A 16012-nucleotide genomic window follows, 5' to 3' on the forward strand; every position below is an offset into this window, starting at 1 on the left:
CTGCAGAGCCGCTGCTGCCGCCGTCCTCCCTCCTGCTGCCGGGGGAGCTCCCGGGCACAGCCCGGCAGCCTGGGGGTACCGCTCAGGAGCTCCCTTTTGGATTGGCGTGTCTTTGGTTTTCTTCTCTCGTGGCTTTTGGGGGGGGGATTTGTACTTGATTTCACTTCGCATTTCAGAAAGCCCGCCCGGACTCGCCGAGAGCGCCGGAGCTTTGGCTGCCGGGATAGACCGAGGCGGCGCAAAGACTTCTGGGATACACCGAGGCGGCGCAAGGGCTGCCGCGACTATTGTGGAGTTTAATACACTTTTTTTTATTATTTTTAAATTTTAATTCATCGTTAAACGTTGTTATTATTTTCTTTAAAGCCCGTGGAAGGTGGCCACCCCCCCCGGCCGGTCGCCGCGCCTGCCCTGTCCGGAAGCCGCCATTTTGTTGTACGGAATACACAAGGGGAGCACCACGTTACGTTACCATCGTGGCGACCGCCATTTTGTTGTACGGCGATTCTGGGGGGGGCGGGCGCAGGGAGGGCGCTTGGATTTCAGCGAGCCAGGGGCCATCGGCACCAGGGAGACGAAAACCGACACCGCGGAGAAGGGAACCGGCACCGGAGAGAAAGGAATCGGCACCGGGGAGACGGGAACTGGCAGCCGCCGCAGCCCCGCCGAGCCCCGGGCGAGAGGGTGCAGAGCAGAGAGGGAGGGGGCACAGAAGCTCAGCAACCCCCGCCGCCTCCCCATTGGCTACCGTGAACCTGGCAGCGCTCTCTGGTTGGTCACTGCGCGGCTCGCACCGCCTCCCTCGCGGTTCCATTGGCTGCTCTCTCTGTCAGTCCCGGCAGGACCCAAGGGGTTGACGTGTGAAAAGCCTGACGGAAACATTGGACAACTGTCTCCAACGTTCCGTACCACGGGAAGGATGAAGGAGGTTGTAAAACCCACTCTTTTCGTTTGATCCAGAAAAACCAGACCGAACTAAAGAAACCCCACCCCCTGACGCGGGTCACAAGTTAGGAAAGAGACTCAGAGCCACAGGAGGAAAGCTAAGGGAACAGATGAAGTTCCAAGGAAATCCCACGTCTTCCAATATCCTGCTCGTGTTGCCTACGCTGCTCCCTGCATATGAGACCTCCACACTCCACATCTAATTCAGGGAACACCAACTCTGCTCCGAGCTGGGAAACGAGAGTGACAACAAACATTTTTAAGTCATTCCAGCCTCCACAGTGCCCTGGCCTGGGAGGAAGCCCTTCCTATCAAGCCCCTTGGAGTTTTCTTCCCTGGCACTTGCCTTGCTCTCAGCTATGAAAACTTTGTCTTGGGCCAAAAAAAAAAAACCAGGAGAAAAACAAACCCAAACCCAGTCCCATTGGGATTTCTCCCAGCCCTGGGTCAGGCTGTGCACTCAGCAGCATCAGAGTGAGGAGCAGCCCCCCCTCCTGCCCTGTTCCCAGGACTCCAAGCCCTCTCCCACCAGTAACTCCAAGACACTCCATTGTTTTTGCACACTGCTGGATTTACTGTGCTCCAGAGCCTCTTCCCTCAGTGTACACTGCTCCAGAGCTGCATAGGAAAGTGCTGCCATACAGAATTCCAGTTACAAAAGTACTTATCCCACAATATCCTGACTCCGGCACAGCCGGATCCCCCGACCCCCCTCCGCCTTCCAATCCCAGCATTTATACACTGGACATGGGATAAAGCTCCTTTACATGACGGAGCTGGTTTTGGGGCACCAGCTGCCCCTTCCACCGTGTGACCTGGGCCCCCCACACGTGAGCAGCCAGGGAACAAAACTCCAGGGACTTGGACAGCCGGGAATCGGCTCCTCCTTCCCGATCCGGCCCTCACGCCGCGCTCTCGGAATTAGGATTCCTGGAAACGGCAGCGCTGGGGGACAAGTTCAGGATCTCTTCAAAGGAAGGGCCTTCATCCTCCAGGGGAATCTCTGCCTCAAACATGCGCTGGAGCAGAGCATCCACCGTCCTGTATCCTGGGGGGACAAGAAAATCCCCCAGATTACATTCCAAGGGATATATACTTCGTATATATATATATAAAGTATATAAATACTTATATTTATACTTTATAAATATTTAGAAATACTTATATAAATAGTTATAAATATTTATAAATACTTGTATTTATACTTTAAGCACTGTGGGTGCTCGTCAAGGATAAAACCATTATTTAGGATTTTGAGCCCCTCCCCATTCTCACACATAAGACCACTACTTAGGATTTTGACCCTTTCTATTCCCTCACAATGGACACCTGATCCTAGACAGCCCAGAGGGATCTTGAAGAGCTGCTGAGGAACAGCAAGAGAGCCAGGAGAAGAAGGAAAAGTAGTAGCAGAAAGGAGGATATAGTCACCCCGTGATCCAAGCCAGGAGGAATGCAAAGTCCATAGAGGAAGGAGAAAGGAAAGCAGGATTCTTGGCAATGCAGGAACTACTCAGCCACCAAGGCAGTGTCTTCAGAGGGTGGTTAAATGAGGACAAGGAACACAGAAGGGCCGACGTAGGAGAGGAAAAGGTGCTACAGAAATAAAAAGAAACAGCAAACATTAGTGCCTGCATTTCTCCCAAAGCCTCCAGGGGGGTTTTAGCTGCTTTTATAGCCCAAAAGGAGTGGGAAGGCTTGGGAGATTCCCCAAAAGGCCTTGACACACTGGAGGGACACACTTACTTTTGGAGGCAATTTTAAACACGAGCCCTTTGGGCTGTGGCTTCGTCCCACCTTCCCCCTCGAGTTCGTGCTCATCACTCTCCATGTTATCAAGGAGCTGTTCATCCTGGAGCTCATCCCTGCACAGGAAGGGCTGGAAGTTACCCTGGGAAGGGGGGCACATCCTATCCCAGGGTCCCACATGATCCCAGCAGTGATGGGTTCTCCAGGGCAGGGAGAACACCAGCCATGGGGTTAATGCCCAGCACGTCTCCCATCCTCTGGGCAGGAGCCCTGGGGGCTGGAGATGCCAAGGGAGGACAACACCCGTGGCCTGCACGGCTGAGGAGCCACAACTCTGTAACAAGGAAGAGGAGGCTCAGCTCACACCTCAACACAGAGGGTGGCTCTTCCCTCCAGTCCCACAGCCCCCGTCAGCCACACCCAGCACTACCCATTTCAGGGGGTACTTACTCCTGAACTCCCATTCCCAGCTCCTGGATTTTCTGCTCGATGGCAGTTTCCACTTCGCTCTTCTCCAGGGAGTACTCCACAAAGAAAGCTTCCAAGATGAAGGACACAAAGATGCTGAAAGAAGTGAGGAGCAGAATTACACGGCAGCATTTCCTTACTGGCACCACCGACTGTCTCAGCATTCCCACGCTCATTTCCCAGCACTCCATCTGTTGGAGATGGGGAGCTCTAAGACAGAGCAGCACGCAGTGGGGACAAGGATGTAGCAGATCCCTCTGAACATGTCCCACCCATCTCAGGGATGGCACAGCAGGGGTGACCCTGGGACCACCAGCAGTGCCCTGGCAGGGGGACAGGCCCCCCTTCCCTCCAAAGCGGGTGAAACCAACCCAAAACTCACTTGACAATGATTATCACCATCACAATGTGGAAGGCAATGAAGTACAGCTTGGCAGGCTGGACCGTCACGTTGGCAAATCCGTTGGCAAAGAGTGCGGTGGGAGTTAAGGACGAGAGGGCAGGAGGAGAACAAGGTGCTGAGGGAGAAACCAGGAAAGACCACCCAAAAACACCCCACACAGCATGGACCACTTCCCTGTTGCCTGTCCGTGTGTAGCGCCGGGGGAAAAGCAGAGCACGGATTCCAGGATAACCCAAGTTGGAAGGGACCCAGAAGGATCACAGAGTCCTGCTCCCCCAGCTCCAGGTGGGACCCCAAAGGATATCGTGCCACTGGTTGACCACAGTGAGCTCCATGAGGACGATGAAGGACGAGGCAAAGTCATTGAAGTTGTTCTTGCAGTACTTCCCCCGGGCAAACAGGGAATCCTTCAGAGCCGGGTTCCCGCACTCCGGGGCGTGAGGAGCGTTCGAGTCGGCAGGGAAGAACTGGATCTTCCCGTGGAATAGCTCCATGCCAATGATAGCAAACACACAGTACACAACCTGGGAAGAGAAACCCCATCACCTGCTTTCTCCAGCAAGCAGCAAGCTCCAGGGCAAGCTTAGCATCCCAGCAGGTTTCCCCGGTTTCCACAGGCACAGCGAGGTGCTGGGGAGCAGCACAGAGTCCAAGAGACCCAAGCCACCCCACAGCAGCCACCAGGCAGGAATAATAAGCCAAGAACTATAAATACACGGAAAGGAAGCGTTCCCAAATCACAACAGAAGCCGCTTCTAGGAAATCATTTGAGAACCAGGTTTCTCATTCAGCCTCTTGCCCAAACCACATTTGATTCCTTCTGATGCAAAGCCAGAACACCTTCACTGCCCCAAGGATCTAAGGAAGATCCTGATCCAGCAGGAACCCAGCCCCTCTGCACACATTTGCCTGAGCAATGACCACGGATCAAACGGACACTTACAGTTCCAAGGGCCTGCCATCCAGGGATTTGCATTTATCCCCTTGGAAACAGCATGAGTGGGAGAGTTAAGACACATTCCTGTCAAACTGGAGTGCTTTGAGCTGAGAGACCACTATTTCTTACCAGAGTCAGCCCGCCAAAAGTCAGCATTGTCGGGACGATGTTTATCAGGGTGTTCATGATGACCCGGAACCTACAGAGAACGAGTCACAACACCTGCTGTGGGGAGGCTCTTTGCCATTTTTATTGTCACACCCCAGCCACCAAATGCTCCCCACATAAATAAACCAAGCCTCCAGAGAGGCTGCAGCAACTGGGCTCATCCCAGGCGTGCCGGGACAAGGCCTTGGGAGGCTTTGTGGAGTGGCCACAAAGAGGCCATGCAGGGCACTCAAGGCACTGTCTCAGCCAGCTTCTGGCACAGAGCACCCACCCCTTCCCCAAAAACCACCTCCCCACCCTGTTCCCTGCATTACCTCTGAATGCTGTCAACAATCCGGATCAGCCGGAGGACCCGGAGGATGAACACGATGTCCAGGATCTGCTGGCTGTTGTACTTTGTGGCTGAGGAAAGAAACAACAACAACAAAAAAAAAGACATGTTCATTATGAAAAATAAGCAGGGAAGTGTTAAGATAAAGCTCATCAATTCATTACTATTATGTCCTTGTTAAACACTGTAACAGGGAGCTAAAAAAAAAAAATAAAGAAAAAGAGAAAGAGAAAGATCGTGTTAGTTCTTAGAAACCCTCCAGGAAATTCCTTGTCCTGTCCAAAAGCCACCCAAGCCCGAGGTGATGGCAGAAGGCTGATGGAGACCACCAGGATGATGCCCAGGCATGCAGGCTGCTAAAGCTGCACTTACTCGACTTCAGGGTGGCATTGAGAACCGTTGCAGTCAGGGCAGCAAAGATGATGAGAGTGTCAAACCTGGCACGAGGGAAGGCAGCGCTGTTAGATTTGGGGTGATGGGGAAGGGCCTGAAACAAGGAGCGACCCTTCTTCCTCACATCTGTGCCAGGCAGCCCTGTGCCACCTCAGACGGCGGGCAGATGGGGAAGTTTTGTTTAGTAAAACTCCTTCCCTCGCCCGCCATCTTCATGTGCTGCAGAGTCCCCTTGGTCAGGGCAGAGCACAGCAGTGCAGAGCCAGGAAAGAGCGCAACATCCTCTGACTCGCATCACCACAACACCCCCTGGCACGGGAGTGGGGCAGCCCATCTCTCCAGGAGCCGCCCAGTCCTCGAGGAGCTGAACACAGAGACCTCACCACACCTCACAGCACCTTCAGCACGAACCCCTTCCCACTCCACTCACCAGTTCCAGAACTGGGTTTTCCCGAAGAAGGCCCTCGGTTCGTACGTGTACACCTTCAGGAGGATCTCAGTGACGTACAGAGCCAGGAACACCCACTCAGCGTAGGAGATGTAAGGGGTCTCCTCATCCAGAGCAATGAAGATGGCGTTTATCAGGATGATCGCATCATAAGTCCAAACAAAAGCCCTGCAAGAAGAGAGAGAGAGATCGGTTTGTCACTCCCAAGAAGGTCAAAGTTACACAGTCACTTCTGAAGTTCTTTGCCTCTTCTCTCACACATTCTTCACCCATCAGTTCTCCCCAAACCTGAGAGCTTAGGGAAGTTACTGAGGAGTTTAGTTTTCCTCTTGATGCCTGACACAAAAATTGGAGAGTGATGTTAACAAGTCTAGGGAAGTGATTTTTCCCCATCTACTCAGTACTGGAGTGCTGTGTCAGCTGGGCTGCCCAGTACAAGAGAGACCTGAACACACTGGAACTAGTGCATCCAAGGGTCACAAATCCAATGGAAGGACAGGACAGCCTGACACGCAGGATACGCTGGGAGAGCTGGGGTTGTCCAGCCTGACAAGGAGAAGGGTCAGGAGCAGCTCAGTATGTCTAAATACCTGATGGGAAGGTGTAGGGAAGATGGAGCCAGACTCTTCCCAGTGGTGTCCAGTGAAAGCATGAGAGGCAAAAGGCACAAGTTGAAATACAGGAACTTCCATTTCAACAAAAAAGGTTTGTTTGTTTTTTTTTTAATGGAGAGTGGTCAAACACTGGAATGGGCTGCAGAGAAATTATGGAGTCTCTATCCTTGGAGATACTCTAGATCCAACTAGACATAGCCCTCAACATTCTACTGCAGCTGACCTTGCTTTGAGCAGGGGGGTCACACCAGACTCTCTCTAGATGTTCCTTCCAACCTCAGCAAGTTTGGAATTATGGGAAGATCCTGAGGTGAAACAGGGAATTACAGCTCATTGTAAGAGCTGATGAGGCAGCACAAGGCAGCTTTGCTGCAGAGACTGCTGAGGTCAGCTCAGCTTTCAGTGAGGGCCTTAGTCTGGTCCTTCAAGGCAGGCCACAGACCCCATTACACCCAGCACCTGCACTAGAGCTGAACAAGTGGGACTGGATGAGGCGTGGACTCACCAGCAGTCCACTGAAGGCAGGCAGAGCAGAGCTGTGCACAGAAGCCCGGCCTAAACCTTGTGTGCACCCTCCAGGTGAGCCTTGGGCCACGGGAGCCTCACCTGTGCCGGACCAGGCTGCGCAGGAGCCGACTGGCTGCCGAGCCGTACACACGGGGCACCCACCGCGCCAGGGGGTGGCTGCGCAGCTTCAGTGTCACCACTTGGATGTTGAGCAGGTCTGCCAGCTGCACAAAGCTCTTCTTGTCTGCAGCAGGGGAGAGCGTCACACGTCAGTCTGCTGGTGTTAAATAAGAACACGGTGTCTGGCAAAGGCAGATCTGCTCGCAGCGGCAGCGATGCCCGTGCCCCAAGTGGTGTCCGCAACAGGCTGAACATGGCACTCAAACAGCTCCTCCAACCCATTCCGAGGGGATTGTCTCAAACCACGGGGCAACAACCACCACAGAATGATCTCACACGAGGAGACTGACCCACCCCTCCTGATATTCCCACATCAGCAGCAGCAGAGCGAGAGGATCTGGAGGACTGCGTGGGGAGCCACTGCTCGGAGGAACCCGATTATAAGGGAGGTTTTCCTCCTCCTGTGCTGGGAACAGGAGGTCCCACACACCAGGGAGAGCTTGGCCTGATGTCAAACGGCCATGAAGAGCCACCCAAAGTGTGCATGACATGAACTACAGCACAGGCAGCAAGGATAACCTTTCAGGACTTCAGGAATCTGGAGGGAAAGAGAAAGAAGGGCCTGGAGTCGCCATCCCTGGAGGTGCTCAAGGAATGACTCAGAGTGCTGAGTGCTGCATCCAGCCAGTTGACAAGGTCGGACTGAAGGATCTTGGAGGTCTTTTCCATTTAAAATGATCCTGTTATTCCAAACCATTAGAGACCCCAGGTCCCAGTGCCTAACCCCTTGAAGGATCAGGCTCCCGGCCACAGCTCCTCCCCACTCCCTCGGGCGTGCGCTCACCTACGAACCCCTTCTGCTCGTCGTCCGAGATGCGGAGCAGCAGCTCCCGGTGGGAGTTGCTGATATCAGGAGCCACCAGCTTGACCAGCTGCTTCCAGCGGGCTTCTCGAACCACCAGCTGCTCTCCCTCCTCTTCCTTCAGGAGGTTGAAGGCCTCGATCATCTTGCGGCGCTTCATGTAGGCAAGTTTACGGATCTCGTTCTAGGGAGAGCGTCGAGATTCAGGCAGCTCCAGTCACCCATCCTCCCCCTCCTTTTTCCATAAATAATCTTATTTTCACAACACAAAAGGGAGAAGAGGCTCAGGGGAACACGCTGGGAGTGATGCTAGACACAAAGTACAGCACAGGGAGTGAGGGTGATGAGAAATGGGTGTTTGACAGGCAGCGCTCCGGAAGGATCAACAGATTTCTGGATGCTGGGAGAGCACTGAAAAACCGGAAGGAAAGACAAAGGGAAGCATCAAACAGGAAGGAGGTGACAAAGATCATGGGATCTGCACGGTCACAGAAGCAAAGAGGATGTGTCCACACGTGCTGGACACATCCATAAGTGAATACTGCTGAGGTCAGGGTGGAGATCCTCTTCTGCAAGGGACTATGAGCAGGCTAAAGAACCTGGAACCCTGGGGACACCCAGACTGCTTCCTGAGAAACAGCCAGTCTCCTTGTGGGAGCACCCAGGAATTTCCAGCTCTCCCTCTTTGATCACAAATCCCAGACTGCCCCTCCCCAGTTTGGGTAGGACAAGAATTCTGCTTTACTCAGACTTCCCATTTCCAGTTCCTTTGCTTTCAAAGCACATGCAGTGGCAGAACAAGTGTGCTGTGCACTTAAAAACCATCTGAGAACAGTTCCCTGCGTGGAGGCAGCATTTCTGAGCTAGGACTAAGCCTCCAAGATATTGCAAAGACATCTGCTTCCTGCCTGTTGGGTTCAAAGCACCACAGAATAGTTCATTGTTCAAATCCAACAGCAGAACTCACAGCAATCCCCACAATATGAGATTTCCAAGAGAAAGCCAGAGGTTTCCCTACCAGGTTACAGAGCACAGCAGGCCATTCCCCCTCCAAGCATTACCTTGAGGTGTTTTCTGTAGTTGTTGTACACCACAGCCAGGAAGAGGGACATGAAGATGTAGGTGTTGACGATGACAAAGGCGATGAAGAACAGGGCGTACCAGGAGCTGAAGTCAAATGCTGGCATCCTAGAGAAAGGGGACAGGGATTGCTGCTTGCTAGGCTGACACACAGGGAAAGAGAATCCCCGAGGAAACAGATTCCCAGCTGGATTTCTAAGTGCTGCTGTGATAGCCAGGCAACACCCAAGCTAAAAACTGCACTAGTTCGGCTAGAGAACAGTTTTCTTCTGCTGGGTTTTCATCCTGGTTTGTCTGACTGAAGTGATGCAGGAGAGAGAGCACAGAGATTAATCTTCTGTCAGTGTGGCCACATTTAAGTGCAAAGACTTGAAGTGATGCCTCAGTCATAAGCTGGTTTTTGCCCTCATACCCTCATTGCACTCAGACCTCCTTTTTTTCCTTGCTCTCAGAGGATGAGCAGCATTTTATTCCTCTATTTAAATTCCTGTACCATCCCAGTTGTGCTCAGTACACCTGGAGCACGCCAACAAATGTGCCATTCCTCCCTGTCCTGCTCTTTGATGGCACCTTCCCAAAGCCAACCAAAATGGGAACCCAGTTAGAGCAGGTGAGGATGGGAAGCCCAACCTCACAGAATTTAAACAGTGCTGTGCAAATTAAAGAAGGCCGCATAGCAATATAAACAATTGGCATGAATACATTATATATGTGTGGAAATATCATGGGAGAAAGACCCCTGATGGTACAGACATGACATACATGACATCCGGGCTGTTCGCCGTCGTCACCAGCACGTAGAGGTCAAACACAATATCCAGGTAGTTCCTGAAATATGGCAAACCTTCTGCTGTCTGGAGATTCCTAGGAGGAAAAAGGACAGTCTGGGGCTAAGCACTGAGGGAGCTGCACACACCAGCAGTGCTTGCATTCCCTAATAATCGTTTGGAGTCAGCGGGCTCCCTCCTGCCCAAAGGATCCCACACGTTCTCCCCACCCAGCTCTGAGCAAAAGAAGCGTCCACACCTCTCTCCAAAGAGCTTCAGGGCCATGAGGGAGAACATGAGCAGGCTGAACATGAAGAGCAGGAAGACGTAGGTGATCTCTGGCAGCGTGTTGCGGATGCTGCGGAAGGCTCTCCGGATCTGCCAGGGGGGAAGGGAAGGGTTTAGAACCAAAGTGGGACCCTTTTTCCGCCCACAATCCCACCTGCATCAAACCCCCACACACAGGGACAGGCAAGCAAAGTGGGACACAGGTACCACATGTGCCAGCTCTGTTCTGATAAAACCTGTGCAGGACTCCCAGGCCTCTCCTTGTCGTTCTCCAGGGGAGATCCCAGAAGGAGAGACCCCACCCACATGGCACCACAAACTCAGCGAACCAGACAGGGCCCCGAGGCACTGCTGAGATGCCCTTGCTGCCAGGGGACCAGTGAGGGACTGAAATCCATCACTCCAGGCCACAAAACACATGCTCTGAGTCCTAAAGCTCAACTGCTCCCTCCCCCAGGCCCCCACACGACAGTTTACTCATTTGTAAGTCAGGAGCAGAGCAATCTTGGGCAGGAGGGCAAAGATCTCCCTGGGATGAGAGGAATCAGAGTCCAAATCACCCATCTGGGCTACAAGTTTGACAACAGCATGACATTTGTTTACCCAGGAGACTTCCAGGAATAAGTAACCTGGCCCCTGACTCGAGGAAGAACAGGTTTGAAGCTTGTGGTGGTGTGAATCCACCTTTTTGTCCATCTCAGCCCACCTCCGAGAGAAACCTTCACTCACAGGACCCCAAATTCTGCCCTTTCCACACAAAAACCTTTCTGCTACATCCCCTGGATCTCAGAAAGCAGCAGGCTGTCCAAAAGACAGGCCCCTGGACATCCCAGCAGGCCTTTACCTGGCGACTCTCCGCAAAGTTGATCAGGAAGATGGGCCTCACAATTCTCGACCATCGGATGCTCCTCACGCCGTACACCCTGAGGACCCCATATATGGCCAAGTCTGTCAGGGATAACTGCAGGAAAAAGAAGGAAAAACCCCAGAAGGAATAATGGAAACATGTCTGGATGGTGAAGAAAATAGTGTGTGCTGACACAAGGCAGGTGCACACACGACAGGTTTGTGAGAGCTGCTTGGCTTGGATCTTGTCAGGTCTGTGATACTAGGAAAGCAACAGGAGGGAAAAAAACCCACATCCACATTGGCCACTTGGACCTCAGAGGCTCCCCCTGGGCCTAACTCACCAGGATTGCCACCATGATGCAGATGTTCTTGGTGTCCTTCCAGAACACGCTGTGCAGGGTGACCGTGGCAAAGTGTGCCAGGCGGCCGAGGAACACCAGCAGGCACAACACCTCCAGCACGGATGTGACCTGAAGAGGGACAGGAGGGGCTCAGTCAGCACAACCAGGGGCAGCACTACCCCTTCCTGCACAGATGAGGGTGTTCAGGCACAGAAACAACAAGCAAAGGCTGCACAAAGGAGGGGTTTGCTGTCAGCTGTTTTGCACACTCACCTACCTGGCACCGAGCAATAGTTCCAGGCTTCCTTTTGTGGGATTCCCTGCCACAGGCAGGTTAAAGCCAGCAAATTTGGGTTTGCTTAGGATTCAAGGAGCACACCTGTCACAATCACACTGGTGCAGAACAAAAAGGCTGCAGAGAAGTCAGGCCTAAGAGCAACATTTGTCTTCTACTTTCACACATGAGGGTGGGACTGGAATCGCTCCAAAGGCTGGAATTGTTCTCTGAGATGGAGAACAGCAACATGACTTTGTCCATAGTCATACTGGCCTTTGCTGATGGCCACAATGGCTCCTACAGTCCCTGTCCAGCTCCCATACCCCTTTTTTGTCCCCATTTCAACACACCATAGAATCACAGAATGTCAGAGTAGTTTGGGTTGGAAGGTGCTGGAATATGTAAAGTTCATCCAGTGCCACCCCCTGCCATGGGCAGGGACACCTTCCACTAGCCCACATTGCTCCAAGCCCTGTCCAACCTGGCCCTGGACACTTCCAGGGATGGGGCAGCCACAGCTCCTCTGGGTAACCTGTACCAGGGCCCCATCACCCTCACAGCCAAGAATTTCTTCCCAGCATCCAATTTAAACCCACTCTCTGGCAGTTTGAAGCCATCCCCCCTCATCCTGTCCCTCCAGGCCCTTGTAAGCAGCCTCTCTCCATCCATTATCTCTTGATACCTCTGACAACTCCTCTCCAGCAGGAAACCCCTGCTGCCTCCATCCCAAAAACTCACCAGGAAGGGGAGTGGGTACACAGCAGGCTCTTCAAACATGGCCAGGGACAGGTTGAGAAAGATGAAGAAGTAGGTGGCTGTTCTCATCATCCAGTGGTTGTAGAGATAATAAAGCCTGGAGAAAGAGGGCAGAGGCATCATAAACAAAGGCTTCAGGGCACATCCCCAGGGACTCACCAAATGCACCCCAAACAAATATTTTTGCCAGCCAGGATGTTGGCAATTTGCTTCCAATTATATTATTATACTCCCTTTATATTCCAATGATATTACTATACTCCCGTTTCAAGGAAAAGTGATGTGATATATAACAAGTATTATATTCTTTAATATTTATCACGTTATACAAATATTTTACCTCCTTACAAATATTATTTAATATTATAATATCGAGGTTATAACAACCTGCTTTCAGGTTACTCTTCTAATAACACCATCCAGAGGTGACAATGCAAAACCTGATCATTTAATCATTCAGCTGTCAGGACCAAATCACATGAAACACTGTTTTCCCAAAGCAGGGAGGCATTACAGCTCCACAGCAGCTCACACCTGTTCAAAGCCTTTGGGACAAACACACTGAATCCCTCCAGTCTCCCAGGAAAAGGAGTGACTTCGGTGTGCCTGGAGCTGTTCAGCCTCTCCCCAGCACCTCAAAGGGGAGTCACCATCACAGGGGAAACTGTTCTTGGCTTGGGGAATTTCACTTATGACAATTAACGTAAGATTTTAATTTCTGCTCCCCCAGCAGCTACAGCCCTTTGTGGAGCACACTCGAGCAGTGGTGCCACACCCCCCGCGGGTTACCTGAACTTTTGGGGTGTGATGGGGTGGTATCACCCGTTCCAGGCACAAGCTTCTCCCACACAGGGCAACTGTGACCCCCCTGCTACCAAACCCTGCCACTTCCACGCAGCTGAGGGTCGGCCAAGCCTCCCAAACTCTCCATCCCCGCAGAGGCTTGGGAGACTTTATGTTGTTTTTATTCCTCCAGCAAGACACAAGTTTTTAATTCCCTTTCCCATCACACACAGACGCGGCTGAGCCCCGTTTTAAGCATTTCAGCTTAAATGTGGCTTCTGGCAGCCCACGCACCCACCCTCCTCAGCACCCTGCTTTTTTGGCAGCTCCCTCGTGATGGGGGGGGGGGGGGGCACACACAGCCCTCCTTACCTGACCGCCTCGGGGGACGTCTTGAAGGGAATATTCCTGTTGTACTGCGCGTCGGAGACGAACGCTGCTGCCAGCAGCAGGTCCTGCGGGAAGGGAGGGAAAACACGGGAGAGACGGTCAGGAGGTGGTGGTGGTGGTGGTGAGAGTAAGCTCTGAGAAGTTACCGGAGGGAGGAAGAAGGGGGCGAGAAAGGGGCAAGAAGGGGACAAGGAGCAAGAAGGGGACAAGGAGCAAGAAGGGGACAAGGAGCAAGAAGGGGACAAGGAGCAAGAAGGGGACAAGGGACCCCCGGGACGAACCTGCGCGGGCGGCTCGGCCATGGCGGGGGCAGACGCGGCACCTCCCCGGCCCCGCCGCCTTTAACGGGGCCGGTCCCGCCCCTCGGCGCGGCGGAAGCGGGAGGCGGTGCCGGGATCGGGATCCCGGGGTCGGGGATGGTGCTGGAGGCGCTCCGGCCTCGGGCCGTGCGCTGGGCGCTGCTCGCCGCCTTCGCGGCCGGCGTGGCCGTGGGCTGGCAGGCGGGACGGCTCCGCCGCCGCTTCCTCCGCTGGAGGCAGCGCTACCTCCAGCGCCGCCTCGCCGCTGCTCAGGAAAAGCTGGACGCGGCCTGAGATCCGGGAAAAACGGGAGCCGGGCTCCCCCCCCCCACACCCCGCCGGTGGTGGAGACGGCGTGGGAGCGCTGCTGGGGAAGGATAACACGCGTGGAAGGGCGGGGACGCTGGAAAAGGGCGGGATCCGTGGAATAGCAGGGCTGTGAAAGGACGGCAACCGTGGAATAGCAGGGCTGCTGGAAAAGGACAGCATTCATGGAATAGCAGGGCTGCTGGAGAAGGACAGCGTCCATGGAATAGCAGGGCTGCTGGAGAAGGATGGCAACCGTGGAATAACAGGGCTGCTGGAAAAGGACAGCGTCCATGGAATACCAGGACTGCTGGAAAAGGACAGCGTCCATGGAATACCAGGGCTGCTGGAGAGGGACAGCATCCATGGAATACCAGGGTTTCTCTTCCACCCTTCAGAAGGCAGGATCCCAAACTGTGTCCGACAGGCCTAACAAAATACTGAGGATACAGGAGCAATGATACCAAACCTGGAAAGGCCTGGAGGTGGTGGAGTCTCCCCATCCCTGGAGGTGTCCAAGGAACAACTGGATGTGGCACTCGGTGCTCTGGGCTGGGTGACAACGTGGGGATCCAGCACAGGTTGGACTCGATGATCCTGGAGGTGTTTTCCGACCCAAATGATTCTGTGGTTCTGTGATTGCCCCATTCCAAAGGTACTCTGCACTTGTCCAGCTCTAAGCCTGCTGCTCTGCCCTTGCCAGGAAGCACTGCTGACACAATAAAGTGGCCAAAATCATGACATGGTGTTCCTGGCTGTGTTTGTTTCTGAAACGAATATGAAAACGTGCCTTGTGGGCACTTGTAACCACCCTCGTTATGGAAGTGCGTGGGGACAATTAGGTGGTGAAATAGCTCATGTGCTGGCAGGGTGAACCTGTAAATTAAATGTAGGATGTTGGCTTCGGAGGCAGAATTCCTCCTGGTGCTTTGGATAAGGAGTTTTTGAGAAGGCTGTAGCATGTTCCTTCTTCCCTTCCCATCGTTAGGGAGTTCCAGGAGAGTATTTGTTTGAGTCTGGGAGGTGCCAGGGGATTCACTGCACGTTGCAGGACGCTGGTTTTCAACTGTATTAATGAAGTTTTAAAAGTTCTGGGGTGGGGGGAAAAGCGCCCCTTGAGGGTTGGCCTTGATGATCTCAGAGCTCTTTCCCAACCTTATCGATCCCGTGATTAAGATCACAAAACGCCTAATAATTTCTAGCCAAATAAATGCTCCCGGGGCTCTTCGGTACGAAAGTGGATTTGGAGCTTGGGGAGCTCCCGCAGTGGCAGGGCCGGGGCTGCGGTACCGAGCCCCGGGATGGGATGAATCCCTGAATCCGCTGAGCCCCGAGACCGGATGGATCCCTGGACCGGCTGAACCCCGAGACCGGATGGATCCCTGGACCCGCTGAGCCCCGGGATCGGGTGAATCCCTGCCCGGGCTGAGCCCCGGGATGGGATGAATCCCTGAATCCGCTGAGCCCCGGGACCGGGTGAATCCCTGGATCTGCTGAGCCCCGGGATCGGGTGAGTCCCTGCCCGGGCTGAGCCCCGGGATCGGGTGAATCCCTGAACTGGCTGAGCCCCGGGATCGGGTGAATCCCTGCCCGGGCTGAGCCCCGGGATGAACCCCTGGACCCGCTGAGCCCCGGGATCGGGTGAATCCTTAGACCCCGGTATCGGGTGAATCCCTGGACCGGCTGAGCCCCGGGATCGGGTGAATCCCTGAACTGGCTGAGCCCTGAGATCCGGTGAGTCCCTGCCCGGGCTGAGCCCCGGGATAGGATGAATCCCTGAACCGGCTGAGCCCCGGGATCTGGGGAATCCCTGCCCAGTCTGAGCCCCGGGATGGGATGAACCCCTGGACCCGCTGAGCCCCGGGATCGGGCGAATCCCTGCACCCCGGGATCGGGTGAATCCCTGCCCGGGCTGAGCCCCGGGACCGGGT

The 16012-nt window shown here is 53.9% G+C and overlaps 1 protein-coding gene and 1 long non-coding RNA gene across 2 annotated transcripts in view; both read right to left on the reverse strand.

Annotated features, from left to right (window-relative positions):
• Positions 1–1495: 1495 nt before the first annotated feature.
• Positions 1496–14322, reverse strand: LOC113952178 (two pore calcium channel protein 1-like). The gene is given in 20 exon segments (XM_027653937.1): positions 1496–1993; positions 2692–2810; positions 3145–3258; positions 3545–3635; positions 3870–4089; positions 4632–4701; positions 4985–5072; positions 5374–5438; positions 5825–6010; positions 7063–7207; positions 7928–8129; positions 9007–9133; positions 9788–9889; positions 10052–10170; positions 10925–11041; positions 11271–11399; positions 12286–12400; positions 13459–13541; positions 13758–13802; positions 13804–14322. Coding segments are annotated over 20 exon segments (2784 nt in total). The 5' UTR covers positions 14305–14322; the 3' UTR covers positions 1496–1847.
• A 409-nt stretch (positions 14323–14731) lies between these two features.
• LOC113952185 overlaps positions 14732–16012 on the reverse strand; it is a 12178-nt gene continuing 10897 nt past the window's right edge. The window contains exon 8 of the long non-coding RNA XR_003529431.1: positions 14732–14848. This is a non-coding gene — a long non-coding RNA (uncharacterized LOC113952185). The remainder of the gene's footprint in view (positions 14849–16012) is intronic.

The sequence above is a fragment of the Corapipo altera genome, unplaced genomic scaffold, assembly GCF_003945725.1.
Source record: "Corapipo altera isolate COAL_440 unplaced genomic scaffold, ASM394572v1 70, whole genome shotgun sequence".
Classification (NCBI taxonomy): Eukaryota; Metazoa; Chordata; class Aves; order Passeriformes; family Pipridae; genus Corapipo; species Corapipo altera.